The sequence below is a fragment of the Suricata suricatta genome, chromosome 9 (assembly GCF_006229205.1).
Source record: "Suricata suricatta isolate VVHF042 chromosome 9, meerkat_22Aug2017_6uvM2_HiC, whole genome shotgun sequence".
Classification (NCBI taxonomy): Eukaryota; Metazoa; Chordata; class Mammalia; order Carnivora; family Herpestidae; genus Suricata; species Suricata suricatta.
Window position 1 is genome coordinate 57749276 of NC_043708.1, and position 19322 is coordinate 57768597.

A 19322-nucleotide genomic window follows, 5' to 3' on the forward strand; every position below is an offset into this window, starting at 1 on the left:
AAAAGAAAAAGACATCAGAAACTTGTGCCATTTCATAGTGGTCTCACCTACTATAAGTGCATACAAGATAAAAGTTTAGACCTTCTAAGTAGAACACTGATGTATTTAGAGGTTCCAAGCAAAACCAGAGTGCAAGAGCTAAAGACAAACTGCAGGGTTTGAATTCTGGCTCCACCCCATGGCTGTATGACCTTTAGCAAATTACTTAACCTCTCATCAATTTCCCTATCAATAAAAGTAAATAATAACAGCACCTACTTCAGAAGGTTGTTATGAGGATTAAATTATTTAAATTATATAACCTCTTGGAAAAGTGTCAGCACAGAATACATACTCACTAAATGTTAGCTATTATTATCTGCAAAACTCTGCTTTGCTGAATGCAAAAGATTTTTTAAAGCAAAAAGATTTTTAAATTAAAATATAAAAAGAAAATAAAAATTTATTACAATATCCAAAGACATGGATATAAAAGTAATTACAATGCCTCATTCAATGAGAAATACACAATAAAGAGAAAATTCTTAATGAGGTTAAAACTTACAGTTAACACATAATGGTTTAATAAAGCATGTATAGGATTATAAAAATTACAAGTTACAGAAGTAACAGGACTTCAAAATTTAGAAATCCTAACACTAAGGAAAGATCCCACAGAAAGAAAATCTAATAGTATATGTCTTTAAATTCAATCTTATAGCAAGAAAATAAGCGATTTAAATAGCCTGTTTCTGCAACATAATTTGAGCACTCACTATATTGGCACAATATTAGATGTAATCAAGACCACAGCTAGTAGATCACTGGTACTTACCCTTCAGGGATTCTAATTTAGCAGTCATGAGAGATTAAGTAACTTTTGGACCTCTGGTTAAAAAAATTACAAACTTGTTACTTGGATACTGTATACTCTCTCAGGGAGGTTTTAATATATTTTGGCTTGAAGAGCAGTAAGAAGAAAAAAGAAGCATAACTTTCATTTTCATTGGTCTGCATACACATTGCCCATATTTCAAGTGCTCAAAGACACACACAGCCCTGGCTACCATGTTGGAAAGCACAGACACAAAGCCTTATGTTGTTCTAATAAGGTGTATTATATATAATGAGGAGAAGTCAAAGACATCAAGGGCAGAGGAAGGACGTAGCTATAAGATACTGAAATAATACTTTATAAAGGTTTATAAAGTTGGAAAATCATGAAACCTGTCAATATCCAATTATTTATTTATTTGTGCATGAAGGTTCAATATTAAAAAGAAACTACATCTTTTACATTCCTATACATGGCTATATATTTAAATAAACATATCAAAAAGAAGTAGTGAGGTTATTTCATCTTTGATTAAGACAATCTAATGACTTAGTGTACCGTATTTTAAATTATCCAGTGGGTAGCCATGAAAATTATTTTACTGGAATTTTCCTATTTTTATTATGAAAAAGCTATTTAAAGGGTGGTATTACACCAAATTTTTTAAAAATGTTTGTTTCATCAAGTCTGAATAGTCATGACCACATCAATCTTCATTCTCCTGGGGAAAAGATCAGATTTCTGTGTAAGAACTAAGTTCTATCATAATGTTTCAGATTCTAAATTTTAATATCCTTCACTGTATGAAGACCATGAACACAGTATAATAGTGTAATCTCCTAAAGCTTAGGCCATCTAATTAACTTATGAACATATCATATAAACTAAAGCACTGTAAAACTTGTATCATTCTATTTAAACCATTACAAATATTATCCAGGTTGAAATAATTGTGAAAGCTATCCTAAAATTTTATTAACTAACATAAGAGCGATCTTTATTCCTTTTTTCCTTCAGTGATGTGAAATTTTGGCTATCTACTATGCATTTTTAACCCTTCTCAATTTGCGATATAAAAATAATTTATATAAAGTAATTAAAATATGAACTAGGTAAGTCTCAAATTTCTACAATCGCAAATCAAACAGGTTTCATAATTATCTGTTTTTTTGTTTGTTAAATATGAACACATACCAACTGTCCATGAATTCAGCAATTTTACCAATCACTTACGGATGCTAACTTTTCCATTAAGAAATATAAAGAATAAAAACCAGATTTCCTTTATATGTGCCTTTTATTCTATTTAGGAGCACTTTTAGATTTGAAAAACAAAATAGAAGAATCACCAGTCAGACACTAAGTGGAAATCACTGAAACACAATGTTAGTTCTAATGGATGGATGATTGTGTTTGGTCTTTTGAAACTTTGAAGTATAGGTAAGTCTTGATCACACAAATTAATAAATCCTAAAGCTGGAGTTAACAATAACCATTACACCCAAATTCTGCAGCTTAGCCCAGCCAATTTTTCAAAAGGTCAGGTTGTGAACTGGAGAAGATCAGGGAGGTCCACCGCATAGCTTTGTTGCCAGGCATCTCTCGTCTGGATTGTTGCAGGCATTTATTAGTATTCGTCAGCAGACTCAACAGAGCAAACAAGAAATTCAAGCACGAATAATAAAATGAAATGCTGCTATATAACCCTTTGTCATTCAGCAAATATGGGACTTTTTAGCTACATTGTTCCTAAACCTGGGTTACTACTTTAATTTTTCTCCACAGCGCTGACTGAATGAGTATGCATGTGTGTTAAATGCAGAGCTCCCCTAACAACTGCAGGACTGCCATTTAATCTGTTGGTAGATGGACCATTTCCTGTGGGAACCCTAGCTATGATTTCCAGATCCACCAAATAAATCTCAGATTAAGATTCCAAATGAAACCTGCCTTTGGCAGATAAAAAATGTCAAGATGGATATAAACAGTAAAATTATAAATTATCTAGGTGTTGCATGACAAACCAATGTTCAATTTTTTTTGTTGACATGTGCCCAGATATCAAAACTATATGAGACATTCATCAAATGTCACACTTTCATAATATTGGAGGCATCATTAAAACTGTTTGACTAAGGACCTCAAAGTGTTTAAGCAGTAGCTCAAAAGTATATTTGTGCAAAGTAGAAGAATAAATTTACATATCAGCAGCAGCTCATAAGGGATGGGTAAATATTCTGTTTATCTCTCATTGTAATTCAGGTTACTTTAAATACAAGGTTTTAGGAAATCATTAATACTCTATATGGCATCATTACATAACTTTCTATGCAAATGATGTATGTTTTATTCAAATTTATCATTTGTTTCTCCAGGAAAAAAAACAAAAGCATAAAAGAAAAGGTAGGGACTCCTCATTTGATTCATCAACCATGACTACTCTACTAGTCCCTTGTTGGTCAGTTATACTATAGTATCATCAGCCCCATATGAGAGTTAACATTTGTAACTTAAAAAAAAAAAGCATTAAATGCCTGAGGCGTCCCGCAAAAAAAAGCCTGAGAAAAGTAAATTTGTTTTTCTTTTTTATAATGTGTTCATTTCAAAGGACTTTTGGGAGGGGAAGAAACTTTAAAAAAAAGGTAATAAAAGACCAATATAGAACATCTTAGAGAGCAAACAGCCTGTTAAAAACGCAGAGGAAGTCTCTACTGCATTCTCAGGAGATCAAGTATTGTCTTTTTAAGTAAAATTTTTGTTTTTTCTTTCGTCTTCTTACCTGGACTAATGCAGCCTTGTCCTGGCCCTAAACTCTATACTAGTTGACTAAATATATGGGCACTGAAGATTTCTAAAAGAAACAATCAGATCTGCCAAACTGAAATTTTTACTTTAACTGTAAACTCTTAAAAGCAAGTGTGTAAATAGGAATTCTTTCCAATTATAAACTCTGTACAATTAACCTGTGGAAAGAATCCAGAATACTCTATACTCCATATTCCAAATGTCTGAATCCTTAAAGATTACATATTTATCTGTCTTTCCTATCATATTTCCTCTAATACATGTTGTTGCTTCAGGAAAACTAATTAATAAACTCTGCCTATCCTGATCTGACCAATACTAATCTGAAAATATTGAAAAGAGGGAAAAATGTTTTCATATTAATTGAAGAAATAAGAGTATATTGTGCTTAATTTTATTTCCTTTTTAAATTTTTATTATTTTCATACCTGTAGCAAGAATTACTTTCAAACTACACTCACTGGGCCAGAGACCCTTGTGGTGTTAGACTTGCCCCTCACATAGATAGCACCCCACCTATGCTTTTGAGCTCACTGGCCAGCCAGCAGCCTCAACTTTAATCTCTAACAATGTGCATGTGCTTAGTTTTGATTATATATCTATACTAAATGCTCAAAACCAACAAGCATTACTATGTTTTCGCATAAATCAAATTACCTTAGGTACAGCCAGTGAAGTTATTTTAAGAAGGAAAATTTAATTTTAATTAAAAAATTTAATTAGCAATATATTCAGTATCTATTCAACAAGTATAATTTTATTACCATGAATGGGTCACTTTTAATTCTTTACCCACTAGTAGCATCCTGATTTTAAAGTACTAAAAAGTTTCCATATGTGAAGACTAGACTCACTCAAAAATTAAAAATGAAAGTCAAATATGATTTTTAAAAATAATTACTTTTAATTTATATCTTATCAGCACAATTTTGCTATTTGGCAAAGAATTATTGAATTTACCCCAAAGCTACAGATTACAATATTTTAAAGTCAGTCAATATTTTTAATTCAGTTATTTGGACTAAGAAATTTCAAAATTTTGTAGCCTGACTTGTGTTTGCTTCTTCATATTCTGAGAAAAAACAAAAACACAAAGAAAAACTGCATCTGAAAGTACTCCCCTAAAGATAATTATGTCCTAACATGTTAGGTTGTTTGGACACACACACACACCAGCTGGGAGTATACAGTGACCTCCCCCTCAATGTTTTATTAAATTACCAGATATACTGATAACCAAAAGTAGTGAGTAAATGTAGTAACATTAGTGCTACTCTACAAAGCTAGTCAACCTCAACCGCTGTGTAAATGGCTATAATTTCAGTCTATATACCAATGAATATTCAGATCTCCAAAATCAACAAAATGCCAATACACACTCAGGACTGTATAGGAATCATACGAAAGGTGACAAAGTAGCCACTATGGAGACCTCACTGGTTATCTTAAGCATGATAAGCTGAAATCTTAATTTCTTTTTATTTCTTTTTAACATTTATTCATTTTTGAGACAGAGAGAGACAGCATGAGCTGGGGAGGGGCAGAGAGAGAGAGGGAGACACGAAATCCAAAGCAGGCTCCAACCTCTGAGCTGTCGGGATAGAGCCCAACGCGGAGCTCAAACCCATGAACTGTGAGATCATGACCTGAGCCAAAGTCGGAAGTTTAACCTGCTGAGCCACCCCAGCACCCCTGAAATCCTAATTTCTAAAAAACTTAAAGATTTAATGATATTGTATTGAGATTTGTGTTGTAAACATGTGTTCCAGAAAGTGCTCTAGCATGAAAGGGCCATAACCAGAAATCAATGAGGAGTTTTATCAAATAATCTTAAGGACAGAGAATTTAAAACAATTTAAAACAAAAAACTTTTGAAAAATTCAAATATTTTTTCTATTTCAAAAAATCATGTTTATATTTTCATGTCCATAAGTAAATACAATAAAGCTTGCTTATAAAAAGAAGTGGATTTCTTTAACAAGTCACAAGTTGTTCAAAGAAAGGATCACACGAATAGTACAGAAATAGGGGAGAAGTAAATGTATTAAATAAAGAAATTTGCCATTTGTTGTGCTTATTCTTCATGTAATTATCATTTTTATAAAATGAAAGACCAAAAGTGTAGTGAGAATTCCACATGAAGAATATAGCCTGAATTGACTTAAAACACTTGAATAAAAACAAAAAAAGAAATAAGGCAAGACTCCTACTATCTCACAAACTTTTCTCCTTATTCAGAACTTATGGATAGGTTCAACAATTGTAGCAAATGTACCACTACAGTGGGGGATGTTGATAGTGAGAAAGGTTGTGTGTTTGGGGGGAGGGGGCTAAGGAGTAGGGAGGTATAATGAGAATGTACTTTCTTCTCAGTTTTGTTATGAAAGTAAAATTTCTATACAAAATAGTCTACATAAATACTGCCAAAAATTAAGAAAATACAATTTATGGCATAAATTCACAAATGCAAATTATGTATATCAGAAACAATGAATCTCAAAGTATAGGTCATAAGCTTTATAAACAGATAGAAATCTTAAATTAACCCAGTAAACATTTTTTTTTGCATTCCATTTTTCAACTGAGGCCAGCAACAGTTAACAGAATCATTCATATCAAACTTGAAACTAAAGACACAAAATCCTACGTAATAAATAAGAGAGATATTTATGTTTTTATGAAACAGTATAACCTCAATCATTAAGAGTAACCTTAGCATTTTCTCTATAAATGAATCAATCCTTGTTGATCAGCTGCCAGTAGGCCTAAAACCACTCTCTCAAATATTCTAGAGAGTCCTATGTGAGAAGCTACCAGAATAGCATTCTACTTAGTTAAGTTAGGTCCTATAGAGATACAGAGTAAATTTAATCAGACCTAGGATCCCTTTATGGCATATGAAAAACCAAAAACTGGATTTTTAAATTCACATTTGCCAAAAGGAAAAGAAATATTCTTTGTGTGATGTCTCTAGTCTGAATTTTATTGCAATTGGGATTTCAATAGAAATAAAATTAGATTTTACTCTAAATGAGTATTATTGATTTTATATTGTGTTCTAACTAATATAAGCATACTAAATATGAGCTGTGCTACTTGGGAAAAATATCAATTTTCTAATGGTATGGTGAACAGTATATTTCAAGAGAGTATTTTTATAAAATTAATAATAACCATTTCAAATACTGTTGTTTATGTTTCTTTATAGTTTTAAAACTTTTTTACATATAGACCTACCTGGACAGAGTAACAATGACACCACCACCACCATTTATTTAGGCCCTGTAAAATACATTAGCTATTTTTTTCTTTCTTTTTTTTTTTAAAGCATCTGTAAAAGCCACACTAATGAAAATAATTGCTCTGGTACGGGAAATACATATTATATAAACTCATTTCCTTTTTGAGGTGTTGTAGTAGGGCTTTTACATATACAATCCCTAATCTCCAGAACAGTCCTAAGGGAATTATCTCCCTATTCCATACATAAGAAAACTCCGGCTTAAAATTATGAAATTTGTGCTCAAGTCCAGGTAGTAAGTAAAAGATTAAAAACTTGAAACCCAGGTCTATCTATGCCCCCCGCACCCCACAAACCTGTGTTCTTTGTAACTTAATATTTTATTGAAATTATTAAATGCATTTGTTCTCCAGCAAAACTTACCTTCCATTATGAAACAAACAAAACCAAACTGCAATACTTTTTAGGGAAAATATACCATTACTTAATAGAAGTCAATTATTAATTACAGTTCAAGTCCCGTAATTTAACAGGGAATGATTAAGTAACTAGATTTCAAAAGACTGAGTTTCAAGCAGTGTCTAATAATAATGCCTAGAGAATCTTTTTTTTTTTTTTTTAACTACCAGCTATCTTGCTGGTAGAAATGAATGTCCATTCTATGCTTCTATGCAACTTAATATTTCCTTCCTTGCTGGTTTAAAAAGAAAGTTTATGAAAATGATATGAGTTTTACAATCATATTTTAGAGTTAATGATCAGACATTTAGAAACATGCTAGATGTTTTTCTAGTGTTTCCACTAGAAACATTCCCTTATAAAATGCTTGCAAATCATGCAATAGTTTTAGATGTAATTTAATTACAGAACAGCAGATGGACTAAAGGTAAAAAGAATACATGCTTTGTGAAATGACAGAAAGACAGATGAAACAATAATAAAAGAGACTGATGGGTGGCACACAGGTCCCAAATGCCAAGTGAAAATACACAGTATTCTGACTCAGTAAGAAACTAACAAACCACGGACGAGTTACCTTTTGCTAGGTTTTAGTTATTTATTTTTGGTTAGTAGAAAAACCATCAGAATCATGGTTATAAAAGATACTTGCTAGTCTACTTCTAAGATAAAGAGGATAGCTGCTTTTTACTTGAATTCAGCAAGATAAGATTTTTTTAAATATTTACTAATTTCCAGTAAACTATAATATCAAGGGGCCCAAAGCAGTTCTAACAGTGGTTTTTCATCTCAAGTTTCAAATGAATACAATGATTTAGAATCATGTTCGCTCTGTAAGCTTAAAATAGTTTAAAAACTCATGACTCATATTTAAATTGAGATAATATGTAAGTTAAAATAACTACTGTCTGTATAAAATACATATTAAATATAATGCCCTAAAATACTAAACCTAAAAATCACATTGAAGAAACTCATAAAATTGAATGGTTTTAGTTAGAAGCTTCTTCAAACTGCATGATTCTTACCATTGCTAACCTTCAATTGGTAAGAAATATTTAAAATATAGACAGACTTAATATTTAATTTGGGTAGGCACAGTAACCTTTTTTAACCTTTCTTAGGGAACACTGACCCCTAAAGGTTCTAAATTTAAATAAGTTTCACAATATTCTAAATTTGGCCTCCAGATGTCATTTTTAATTACATTATTATAGGTATATATGCTAATGGCAGATGTTTGCTCATAAATGTATAAACTATTTTCAATGGACTATTGTGCACTACAAACAAACAACAAAACTATTGTTCAGCTAATTTAATAAAAACCACCAAAGTTAATAAGAAATATCCAGAAATGTATCATACTATTCCAAAAAATTACTCACCAGAGACTTCTAACCCTCATGTCTTTTTTCTTACATAGATAAGTAAATAATAAGTAAATGCCAAAAAGGGCTAAATCGCCAGCCACATAGCAACTCATTCTGAGGGGGCTGACCTTACATACATCCTTTGATTATGACATTTCTTTTTTTTTTTCTGAAAAAGCAGAAAAAAGAAAAGCCCTAAAAACCAGAAAATTTTCAGAAAAGGGCAACACATCATTTACTTCTTAAGAAGCCAAAAGATGTTGTCAATGCTCACTTGGCAACACTTTTATTCGCTCACACTTAAAATTTCATTCATTTAGAGTTGTTCTGTAACTACTTATAACTACTTAAAGAAACTTGGACACATTTTGTAAATACCTTCACTCATCCTACCTACCAACCAGCGCTTTACATTTTCTAAACTGTCAATAATGACAAAACCAAAAAAAAGTTAGTTGTCATATCGGATAACATATACCTCATCAACTCTGACTTCAAATATTTCAGCAATGTTTCTATGATAAATCTAGGAAAAGAATAGCCACTTTAGCACTCCTTATAATAAAATTTGTAAGGTGACACAAAGGCATGTGTGTGTTAATACAAGTTTTTATTTAGCTTGCTTTCTTTAAAAAATAAAGTAATATATAAAATAACTAATTATCCAGGCAGACTATGAACAGTAGTATAAGACAGAGCTTTGAGGCATTTTGTGCTTTATAATAAATCCTGTGAACCTTGATATCAAGGCAATGACATATGAAATTTTAGTGTTTAAATATTATCACTTATCACAAAACTCAAAAGATATTACATTTACCTATTTAATTTTCTTTCTTAATAATGTTTTATTAACAGGCCTTTTATATAAAGGAATGTCTTATTCCTATTTCTGTAGAAAAAAAAGCCTGTAAAAATGCAAATTTTCTTAATGATGTTTCAGTCACGTCTATTGTAGTCTGTGCCTTCTGCAAACTATTTATGCATCTATGTCTTTAGCCCTAACCCTTCCTTTCTTTAAGTGTCCTAGAGCTTCAGCAGCTCCCTTGCTTAACTTCTTTCCTGGTTATTCTACACTTATGAGAAGTATTTCCTCCACAGTCTCTAGATCTTTAGATATATTAAAAATAATTCTTTGGCTCTTTAGAGATCCTTTTGTCTATAATTTGAACAACATGACTTCCACAGCAATGTGACCTCTGAATAGGGAACATAAGTAACAGGGGCATCATTATTTACTTCTTCTTCTTATTGCACATAAATTGAGTAAAACTCTTTGAGCTCCTGAAAAGAAGAATGTTTCTTGTTTATTTGCATAAATGAATAAAAACAGCTACAACAAATTAGTTCCCAGCTTCACACCAGTACAATCGTTTCACAAACTTGGAATATAAAGAGAATGGACCAAAATTAAGCATCACAAAACCTATTCACTAAAACTATAAACTTTGAACTAAAAACCTCTTACCTACCTTACTCAGCTATTACTTGCTAATACTTTATAGACAATTTAATTAGTCACCTGGATTCTAAACTCATAACAAGGAGTCTAGAATCACAAATTAGAAGAGAAAGGCTGCTAACGGTAGGAGAAACTGCCAGAAAATTTGTAACAGTATGGAAATTAAAAACAAATGGAGAAGTCAGAAAAAGGTGTCCTCAGAAAGCATAACATTTTCCTATAATTCAAAAGAATGTGTAGCTATTAACTTAAAATGACAATAAACAATTCCCCAAAATGGCCTTTATCCTTTTGAAAAAAGTGAGAGTATGGTTGATAATATAGTAGAAGAACTCTGTTGAGGTAAAGGGAATCAAAAAAGGGAGAGATGTGTGCAACGTTTTGGTAATAATCTCATTTTTTTAACTATACAATTTAGAGGAAATAAAAACGATATACATAAAGACTTGAAGCCTTCAATAATATGCAGCACTATGTTCAGAATGATTTGTTTCCCAGGGATTCCAGATTTACAACATTTTACTGTTAAAATGTTAATATTTAACATTAAAACCTAGTATTTTTTAAACTTCTCTCTTTATGGCTCTCTGTATCTCACTCTATAGACAGATGTGCCCTGCCTGCCTATCTACTTATCTACCTACCTATGTGTCTGCCTGCCTATCTACTGTCTCTCTCTGTGTTTCAGGCCATCTCTCAGTCTGTGTGCCTTTTTAACTATGTTTCCATCTCTGTTCTCTCCCTTTGCCTATGCATCTTTTTCTCTCCTCGTCTAAGATTCTGTTTTCATGTCTTTGTTCCTGGGAATGTGTTTCTCTGTATCCATCTGCACATCTCTGCATGTCTCTGTTGCTTTATCTCTGGTACTCTCTGAACCCATCTTTCTGTGGGTGTCTCTTTCTGAGTGTATCTTTTGGTGTGGACCTGTCTGTTGTATCTGTCTGTATTTCAGTCTGTTTCTTTTTGTGCATGTGTCTCTCTCCCCATATATGTCTCCCTTTCTCTATGTATATATTTTCTATCTCTCTTCCACTGTGTCTCTTTTTCTGTGTGTCTGGTATGTCTATGCCTCTATCTCTTTCAGTGTGCCTCTTTTTATCCTGTCTCTCTCACTATATGTCTGTCTCTTTCTCACTGCTGGTCTCTGGTATCATGCTCTGTGCATCTAGTGTGTATGTCTATTCCTGTATGTTTCTACACACTTATGTCTTTCTCTGTGTATGTGCTGCCACATGTACGTCTGTGCCTCCCTCTCTGAGTTCAGTATCTCCCTCCCTGTGTCTACGTCTCTCTTTGTTTGTGTTTCTTTCTCTGAATGTGGCTCTCAGTATGCATTTCTCCCAGTCATTCCCTCAATCTCCTCTCTCGATCACTTTGTATATACGTGTGTTTCTTCCTCTCTCCATTTCCTTCTCTCTCTCAGTATCTCTTCTTCCGTGCGTTTCTCTTTTTCTGTGCATCTTTCTTTGTGTCTCTTTTGCAGTATGTGGGTCTCATTGTGTGTACTTCCTTCTTTGTATGTGTGTATGTGCATGTGTGCTTGTCTGCCTCTGTCTAACACATAGCTTAGAGCAAACACACTTCATTCAGTGCCTTGAACTAGCACAACACCTGGGGTTTGGTATTAATACCTTAAAAGTCCTTACCTTTTGACCAGTCCTCCATTTGTACTTCTGTTCTTGTTTGCTCTGGCAATGTCTCTGGTTTTTGCTCCAAGATTTGAAGCTAAAATAAAGCCAACTCTAGATAAATAAACTTAAAACAATATATCAGAACACACCTAAACCTTACCTTTGTTTAACAGAGAATTTACAGGATAAATGGTTTTCTAAAACCTTTATAATAGGACTATTAACTGTATATTTCAACAGGTGAAATTAAATCTTTCTTCTCAAAAAAAAAAGGTTCTGTCTTCCACACTTACATTTTAGTAAATATGGTGCAGGTTAAGCTTCCAGACATTCTTGCTCCTTTGGCTAGAAACCATTTAATTTATTTAACTAAGTCTTTTCTACTCCAGCAATCTAGGAAAAATACAATTTTTACTCTATTTTTCCTAAACTTTATACCAAAAATTTCAAATGTATTGATTTGAATTTACAATGTATATTTTCATTTAAAACATTTTATACTTGTAAAAGTCACTTAAGAATACTATTCAATTTTTTATAAAACATAGACTATCATTAACTTGTGCAACTGATATTTCTGTCTTGCATTTGTTTTTATAGTAAACATGACAAAAGCTATGCATGTTTTTTGTTTTTGTGTTTTGGAATGCTTTTAAGGAGAATAAAATTAGATTTACCTCACAGCTAGAATTCTGCGTTCTTTAAAAAGTCCTCAAATAAAGCTGTCGTAAGCTTCTCCTTTTCCAATTTTCTCTAAATATGTTGATCTGGAGTTGGCAATCTTTTTCTAAGTTCCTCATTTACTTTTGGATTAGCTGAAAATATAGGAAGTTATTAATATCAAAGAAATATGTCCCAGTCAATGAAGCCATTTCCCTACATATTGCCCAAAAAGGTTAATAATAATTGAAATCTTTTAATAAGAGATTCATATAGCAAGACATGTAGAAAATACACTCTTTAATAACCTCTGGAGTATTTTAAAACATGTCTTACAGGCCTTAATGTGCTTAGTAATATACTATTTAAAACCATAATTTTATCCCTCTGCAATATACAGTCACTCTTCCTCATCATTTACCCAGCTAATGAATGCCAGCAATTAGTAAAATGTAATCCCATTGCACAATCATTTTAATGCTTTTAGCACTCAGAAAAGTAAACACCAAATTAATACTGCTCAAGCCATATCAGATCCTAGTTGGAAGCAAGCAATTATAGTTCAGCTCCTCAGGTGTAATTAAATGATTGAAATGATTTAGTTCCATAAATGCAAGTTAATTCATAAGCAAGCAACAAATATACTGGGAGTAATTACAAGAAACATTGACAGTCTAAGCAGGGCTAATTCTTTTATGAGCCTGATATAGTAAAATGCTGCCCTCTCCTGGGCATGTAAGTGAATATCTTAGAGCCAAAAAAAGAAAAAAAAAAAAAAAATTCCACCTCTCCAAAACCTAACTTTTAAAAAGCTACTAGGAAAAAAAAAATAATAATAATAAACAATATATCAATTTTATTTCATTCCTTATACAAAAAAATTAACTTATAGCTTTTACTGTGATCGTTTATACTCTGGCAGAATGGTTATTAATGCTTTATCTAATCAAGCTCTGACTCCCAAAACACACTAGGTAATTTCTCTATGTCTAATGAAACAAAATCATTCACATACAACACTGACAGACTACAAGTGAAACTTCTAGTACCTGTCTGGACTGCCAGGCCAGTGCCTATATGCTCTCATTAGTTAAACCCTAAGTGGACTGTTACAGACAGTAACTAAACCATGCTTTTTTTTTAATGTGCTAGAATTTGCATGAAAAACAATCTCTGAAAAATATAAAACAAACTACTATGTTATTATAACTGTACATAATGGTCTAAAGTTAACTAATTTAATAAACCTCAATAATAAAAATAAAAACTAAAGCGCTGGTATAATGTCATTATAAACACATTTGAAAACATAAAGAGTAACAAGTGATAAAATAAAATGCATTCTGATTTTACTTAACACCATTCCCAACTTTTTACTTCCTTAGGTTAAAATTTTGAACAAATTGACTTGTATACTACTTAGATGATTCTTGACTGAACTTCTCACACTATCTTTAAGAAGCTTATTTATTATACATTTAAGTTATGCTATAATCAATAAATCTGTGTTAACACATATGTATTTGAATCACTAAGCCCAAAAAGAATCATTCCTTTGACAATTTGTAAAATTGAATATATTCTCAGATACTACCAGTAGCACAACAAATGCTTAATTCTCCAACAAGTGCAAACAATACTCACAGCGAAAAATGTTTAATACTACCAATATTTTTGTGGAAGAAGGAAACATTATTGTTCTTCTGATATGCTTTCAAACACATTAACCATAGTCTAAGTCATATCCTATCTTTACCATAAAAATAGAATAAACCAAAATATTAAAAAGTCTTGCGACTAAGTTTAAAATGTACAGCACATTTGCTTTGCCCTTGATGTCACAGTCTTATTTTTCAATTCATATCTTGTACACTGTAAGTTAATTGCTTTTGGAAAGTACTTATTATTCATGTAAAAATTAATGTGCCAATGTGTTTAAATCCTCTTAAATGACCATTCATGCATCTTTCTTCTTTAAGTACCAATGAAATCTGTCAAAAGACATCAATGCAAAATGGTCTTAAAGAAAGTTCTAATAGAGATTTTTTTTCTGCTAACACAAGATTTTCATATTCACCAACTTTACTTAAATTCCATTAATTTTTTAAGCTACTTTTAATAAATTCACCAAGTAAAATTTTTAGGCCCCATAGTCTGTCATTTGTGTTCCAGCTGACATTATGAATATTAATAACAGTGTTATCCTGATTAAATAGGCTTCATATGAAATCCCTGTGAATCCTATAGCTCAGACATCTCATTTTTCCAACTCTTTATGAATTTGGATTCAGACATTAAACTGGAAAAATCTTAAAAAACAGATTTAATGGCACATTTGCATATTGTCAAGCAAAAATTAGATGTTCTAATGATTCAAATAATTACAACTTATATATCTACATATTGTAAAAGGAATAGATTTATGTGAAGATACAACATATTTTATACTTCTACTGATTTTAGGACAAAGGATAAGACTAATAAAATTCCAATTCCTTTCCTTATACTCACCTTAAAGATGTGACATCAAGAACTTGTTTCAATCAAAAATTATATACTCATGTTAAAACTAGTTGGATGATTTTATATAGACATCAGATAAATTAGCCTTCTTAATCAAAATGCTAACTTATTATATCACAGACAAAATATAAGTTGTTTTTGCATTAATAACATTTACCAGGGTCAAGTAGCAAAATAAAAACAATTCCCAACTAAAGTTTGTTTGTGAATTGTGCTGGAAAATATTACCTAGGTTAAAAAAGACAAAAATAATCTTTAATATAATAGACAGAAACATATCACATTAGCATCTGTTAAATTAAGATCTTCTCCATCACAGATTTGTAAACTTATTCCTTCAAGTTGTTTTCATTCTCAAAGGAAGCAGTCTTATTGTGTAGAAAAAAGAAAAAAATAAATAATAAGTACGGAAACCACAAACCCCCTTTCCTCTCTAGGTACATGGGAATCTGCATTTTTTGGCCCTAATTTCCTGCCTTTGCCCTATCAAAAAAACAAAGAATAAAAAAATTTAAATAAACATCTCTGTCATTTGAAATGTGACTTGACTCTCCTTGTTTACTCAGCAGTAAAAGACCTCATGAAACAAAATTTGCCCTTTGACCAATCTAAAATTTCTAATCTGTCTAAAAATTTGTAAGTAATTCTGACAGCTTTCTCTTAAAATTAAAACAATGCCTTTTTGGTAGAAAGGCATTTCATTTAAAAACAGATTTCACCAAGGCACCAATACCAAGGATTTTTAAAGATTTATTTTAAATAGGAGATGCCGTCAGGGCACCTGGGTGGCTCAGTTGGTTAAGCATCCAACTTCAGATCAGGTCATGATCCCAGGGTTCATGAGTTCAAGTCCCATGATGGACTCTGTGCTGACAGCTCAGAGCCTGAAGCCTGCTTTGAATTCTGTGTCTTCCTCTAGCTCTCTGTCCCTCTCCAGCTCATGCTCTGTCTCTGCCTCAAAAATAAATAAAACATTTAAAAAGGTAAAGAAAAAACACAACTCATTCTCAGGGTGGTTTGTTAAAAAGGAGATGCTCCTCTTATCGTCCTCTGCAAACGCTATATTGTAGCAAAGGCTTTTGACTGACTTTAATTAACAGCATTTTTTTCATAATACATCTTTAATCACAAATTTTTGTAAATTGAATTCAACAGTATCAAACCAGGAATCATTTGTAATACTGCCTCATTCACATCCAACCATAACTAAAAACTCCAAATTTTATATTTCCTAGTTGAGAAATATTGCTAATTTCTGCACTGAAATGATTTCATTAAAAGGTCAAAGGAGAGCACTGTATTTCTGAAAGCCAAATATTTTATCACATAACTCAACATATACCATATACACCTATGTTCCACTGCTAGATTTCCTTCTTATTGGACCAAAGTCTCTCCAACATTCACAGTTCCTGACACATTCTCTTCCAACAAGAATTCCATTCAGTCAACTCCTTGTGCCTCCTGTCACAGCCCACTCACTACCAAGCGCTAGATAATCCAAGGTCTTCAGAGCCAGGAAAAGCAAGAGGTTTCAGGAGAAGGATAAGAAAGGGATAAAAGAGGCCCCACTCCACAGCTATCAAAACTTAAAATGCATATACTATTTTATCCCTCAGTTCTACTACTAAAAGTATTTTTAAAAATATGTAACCTGTGTTTTTATGTACAAAGACACTCAGTGAAGCAGATAAAATATGCTCTAGTCATACTGGATTTTTGTTCCTTGAGCTCACCAAGGTTATTTTTGCCTCAGAGCTTTTATACTTGCTTGTTACTCTGCCTGGAAGTCTTTTCTCTAAATCTCAAAATGATTTTCCTCATCATTTAGATTTATTTTCTTTCTCTTTCTTTCTTTCTTTCTTTCTTTCTTTCTTTCTTTCTTTCTTTCTTTCTTTCCTTTCTCTCTTTCCTTTCTCTCTCTCTCTCTCTCTCTTTCTCTCTCTCTCCTCTCTCTCTCTTTCTTTCTATCCCTCTCTCTTTCTTTCTTTCCCCTGGCCATCCTACCTAAAGTAGGATAGTACCTATGCAACTGCCTTCATGAAATTCCATAATTTGTTTAGATTTTATTTCATTGTTTTTGACAGATCTCAGTCAACTTACAAGTCTATGTAAATTACACGCAAGCAGAGCTCTGGATCTCCTCCTTCATCTGTATTCTTAGAAGGTATCTGGCATACAGTAATTACTCAGTATATATTTGATAGAAAGATAGATGGATGGATCAATGACTACCAGAAATAGACTTAACATACATGTTCATCAACAGAAAACTGACAATATAAAATATACAACCATAAAGAAAATCTATATGGTTTGTACTATATATGCATTACATGTATTTTGTGTGGAAAATTGTTTCAACAAGCATTTGTTAAGTACTTATATGTGTGTGTGTGCACACTGTTCTACAAGATAGATATAAAATGGTGAATAAGATAAATAAATTTCCTACCCAGAATATGTCTTTGGCTAAAACAATGTAGACACAAAACATACAGTAAAAACAGAAAAACATGTAGAATTATACTAATATATGCATACATGCTTGAATAAGCAAAGAATACTCAGGAAAGTATTACAAGTGGTTACTCTGAAGAAAGGAACTAAGAGTTGAGGTGGGGATACTGAGGAATGAGACAAAGAAGGTTTTTTTTTTTAATGTTTTTATTTTATTGTTGATAGAGAGCGCACACACATGAATGAGCAGGAGAGGAGCAGAGAGAAAAAGGTAAACCCAGAATCCAAAGCAGGCTCCATGCTCCAACCTGTCAGCCTAGAGCCCGAAGTAGGGCTCGAACCCATGAAGCACGAGATTAAGACCTGACCCAAAGTCAGACACTCAACCAACTGAGCCACCCAGGTGGGCTGAGAAAAAAGTATTTTTATTTCATTTTACCTGCATAACTTGACGTTTTAACCATGTGCATGTATAATTTTTAACTTAATAGCTAAATACTTATTAATAACTTTGGAATTGAAAAGGAAATTTTGAAGGAAGCTATATTACACCTGAGAGATTGAAAATGAATAAAAAGGACATAATCTTTATGACTCCCTTGAAACTCTGAAAAAACTATTGTTGGCTAATTACTCTTTTATAATTTACATTATGGTTGTTTGCTAGCTTGCTTGGTTTAAGTGGAGTGAAAATTTAAAATTAAATTAATATATGGTAGGAATACTTTGGAAAAGTTTAAAATAAATGAATTTCCTAAGAATTGTGCAAATATTTCTTAAAACAATCACACTTCTTTGTTGAGTTAGGGACAATTTATAAAAGTCACAGTGTTCAGGATTTTAAAGTTTAAAAAATTTATAATAAAAATAAGTTTTTCTATATTGTGACTGCTGCATGTTTATCTCACATAGTTCCCGTGTAGTATACTTTAGTAATCAAGAAATTACTATCAAAAAAATAAATTACTTCTCATTGAAGGTCACAGAAGTACAGCAAATTAAGAGGAAATATTTGGTGCTTAAAATAAATGGCTTTCATGTTTTCAAAACTTGGAGTGCAAAAAAAAAATACTGCTTGGAACACTGTGAATGTTTTCAGGGCCAGTTACAAATGACACTTTGAAAATGGAAATGGCATTGCATAGCCTACTGATAAATTTTAAAAACCAAAACTTTAAAACTAGTATTATTTTCAGAGAGTTAATCAGATATAGGATTTTCTAGAATATCCTGAAACGTTTTGCCCGAGGCCAAACTAAACTAAATCACTTAATCTAGCACAGAACAGAATATAAAAACAAAGTCAGCTTATAGAATAGTTTCTCTAGGGAACAAACAGCCTGTTTTCATAAGATTCATGTGGGTGCCAAGTTCTGATGCAATTACCTACTCCTTTACACAAAGGCTTGCATTTCCACACAACCAATTGAAGTTCTTGGCATATCAAAGGTAAAAAAGTATTAGAGCAAGCTAAATCAATCTATAATGACAACTGGTATGAGCAGCCACTTGAAATCAAATGAAATAACAGCTATTAGAAAATGTCCTTCTAAAATAAAGTACAAATAACCACATAAGGTCTTAATTAGCTCATCAGGCATCATAATGCTAACAGATTTTTATCAAAAAGTTATTTAACAATTCTTTATGATTTATACAGTTACTGAGACATTAACAAATAGAAGCTGAGAATCAATATACTGAACTATTGAATAACAACTGTTATACTTGCCCTTGTGTTTTGAACACTTAATAGCAATTCATACATTGTATAATACAATGTTTATGCCATTTGCTAACATTTCAGTACTTAATCATTCTCAATGAACAGTGCTGCATGCAAACTATGCATTTCACTTTTTAAACTGTTAATTAAAGACAACTTCTAGGCAGC

General features: G+C 32.1%; 1 protein-coding gene and 1 non-coding gene across 2 annotated transcripts in view; both read right to left on the reverse strand.

Moving 5' to 3' along the window:
* MIPOL1 (mirror-image polydactyly 1) overlaps nt 1-19322 on the reverse strand; it is a 292991-nt gene that overhangs the window by 228663 nt on the left and 45006 nt on the right. The window contains exons 2-3 of the mRNA XM_029952677.1: nt 12463-12600; nt 11801-11879 (exon numbers count right to left, since the gene is read on the reverse strand). Coding sequence (XP_029808537.1) covers nt 11801-11819 — 19 coding nt within the window. The 5' untranslated portion in view covers nt 11820-11879; nt 12463-12600. The remainder of the gene's footprint in view (nt 1-11800; nt 11880-12462; nt 12601-19322) is intronic.
* Nucleotides 4046-4197, reverse strand: LOC115303146. Its single transcript, XR_003913853.1, has one exon. It is a non-coding gene; the product is annotated as a small nucleolar RNA SNORA62/SNORA6 family (small nucleolar RNA).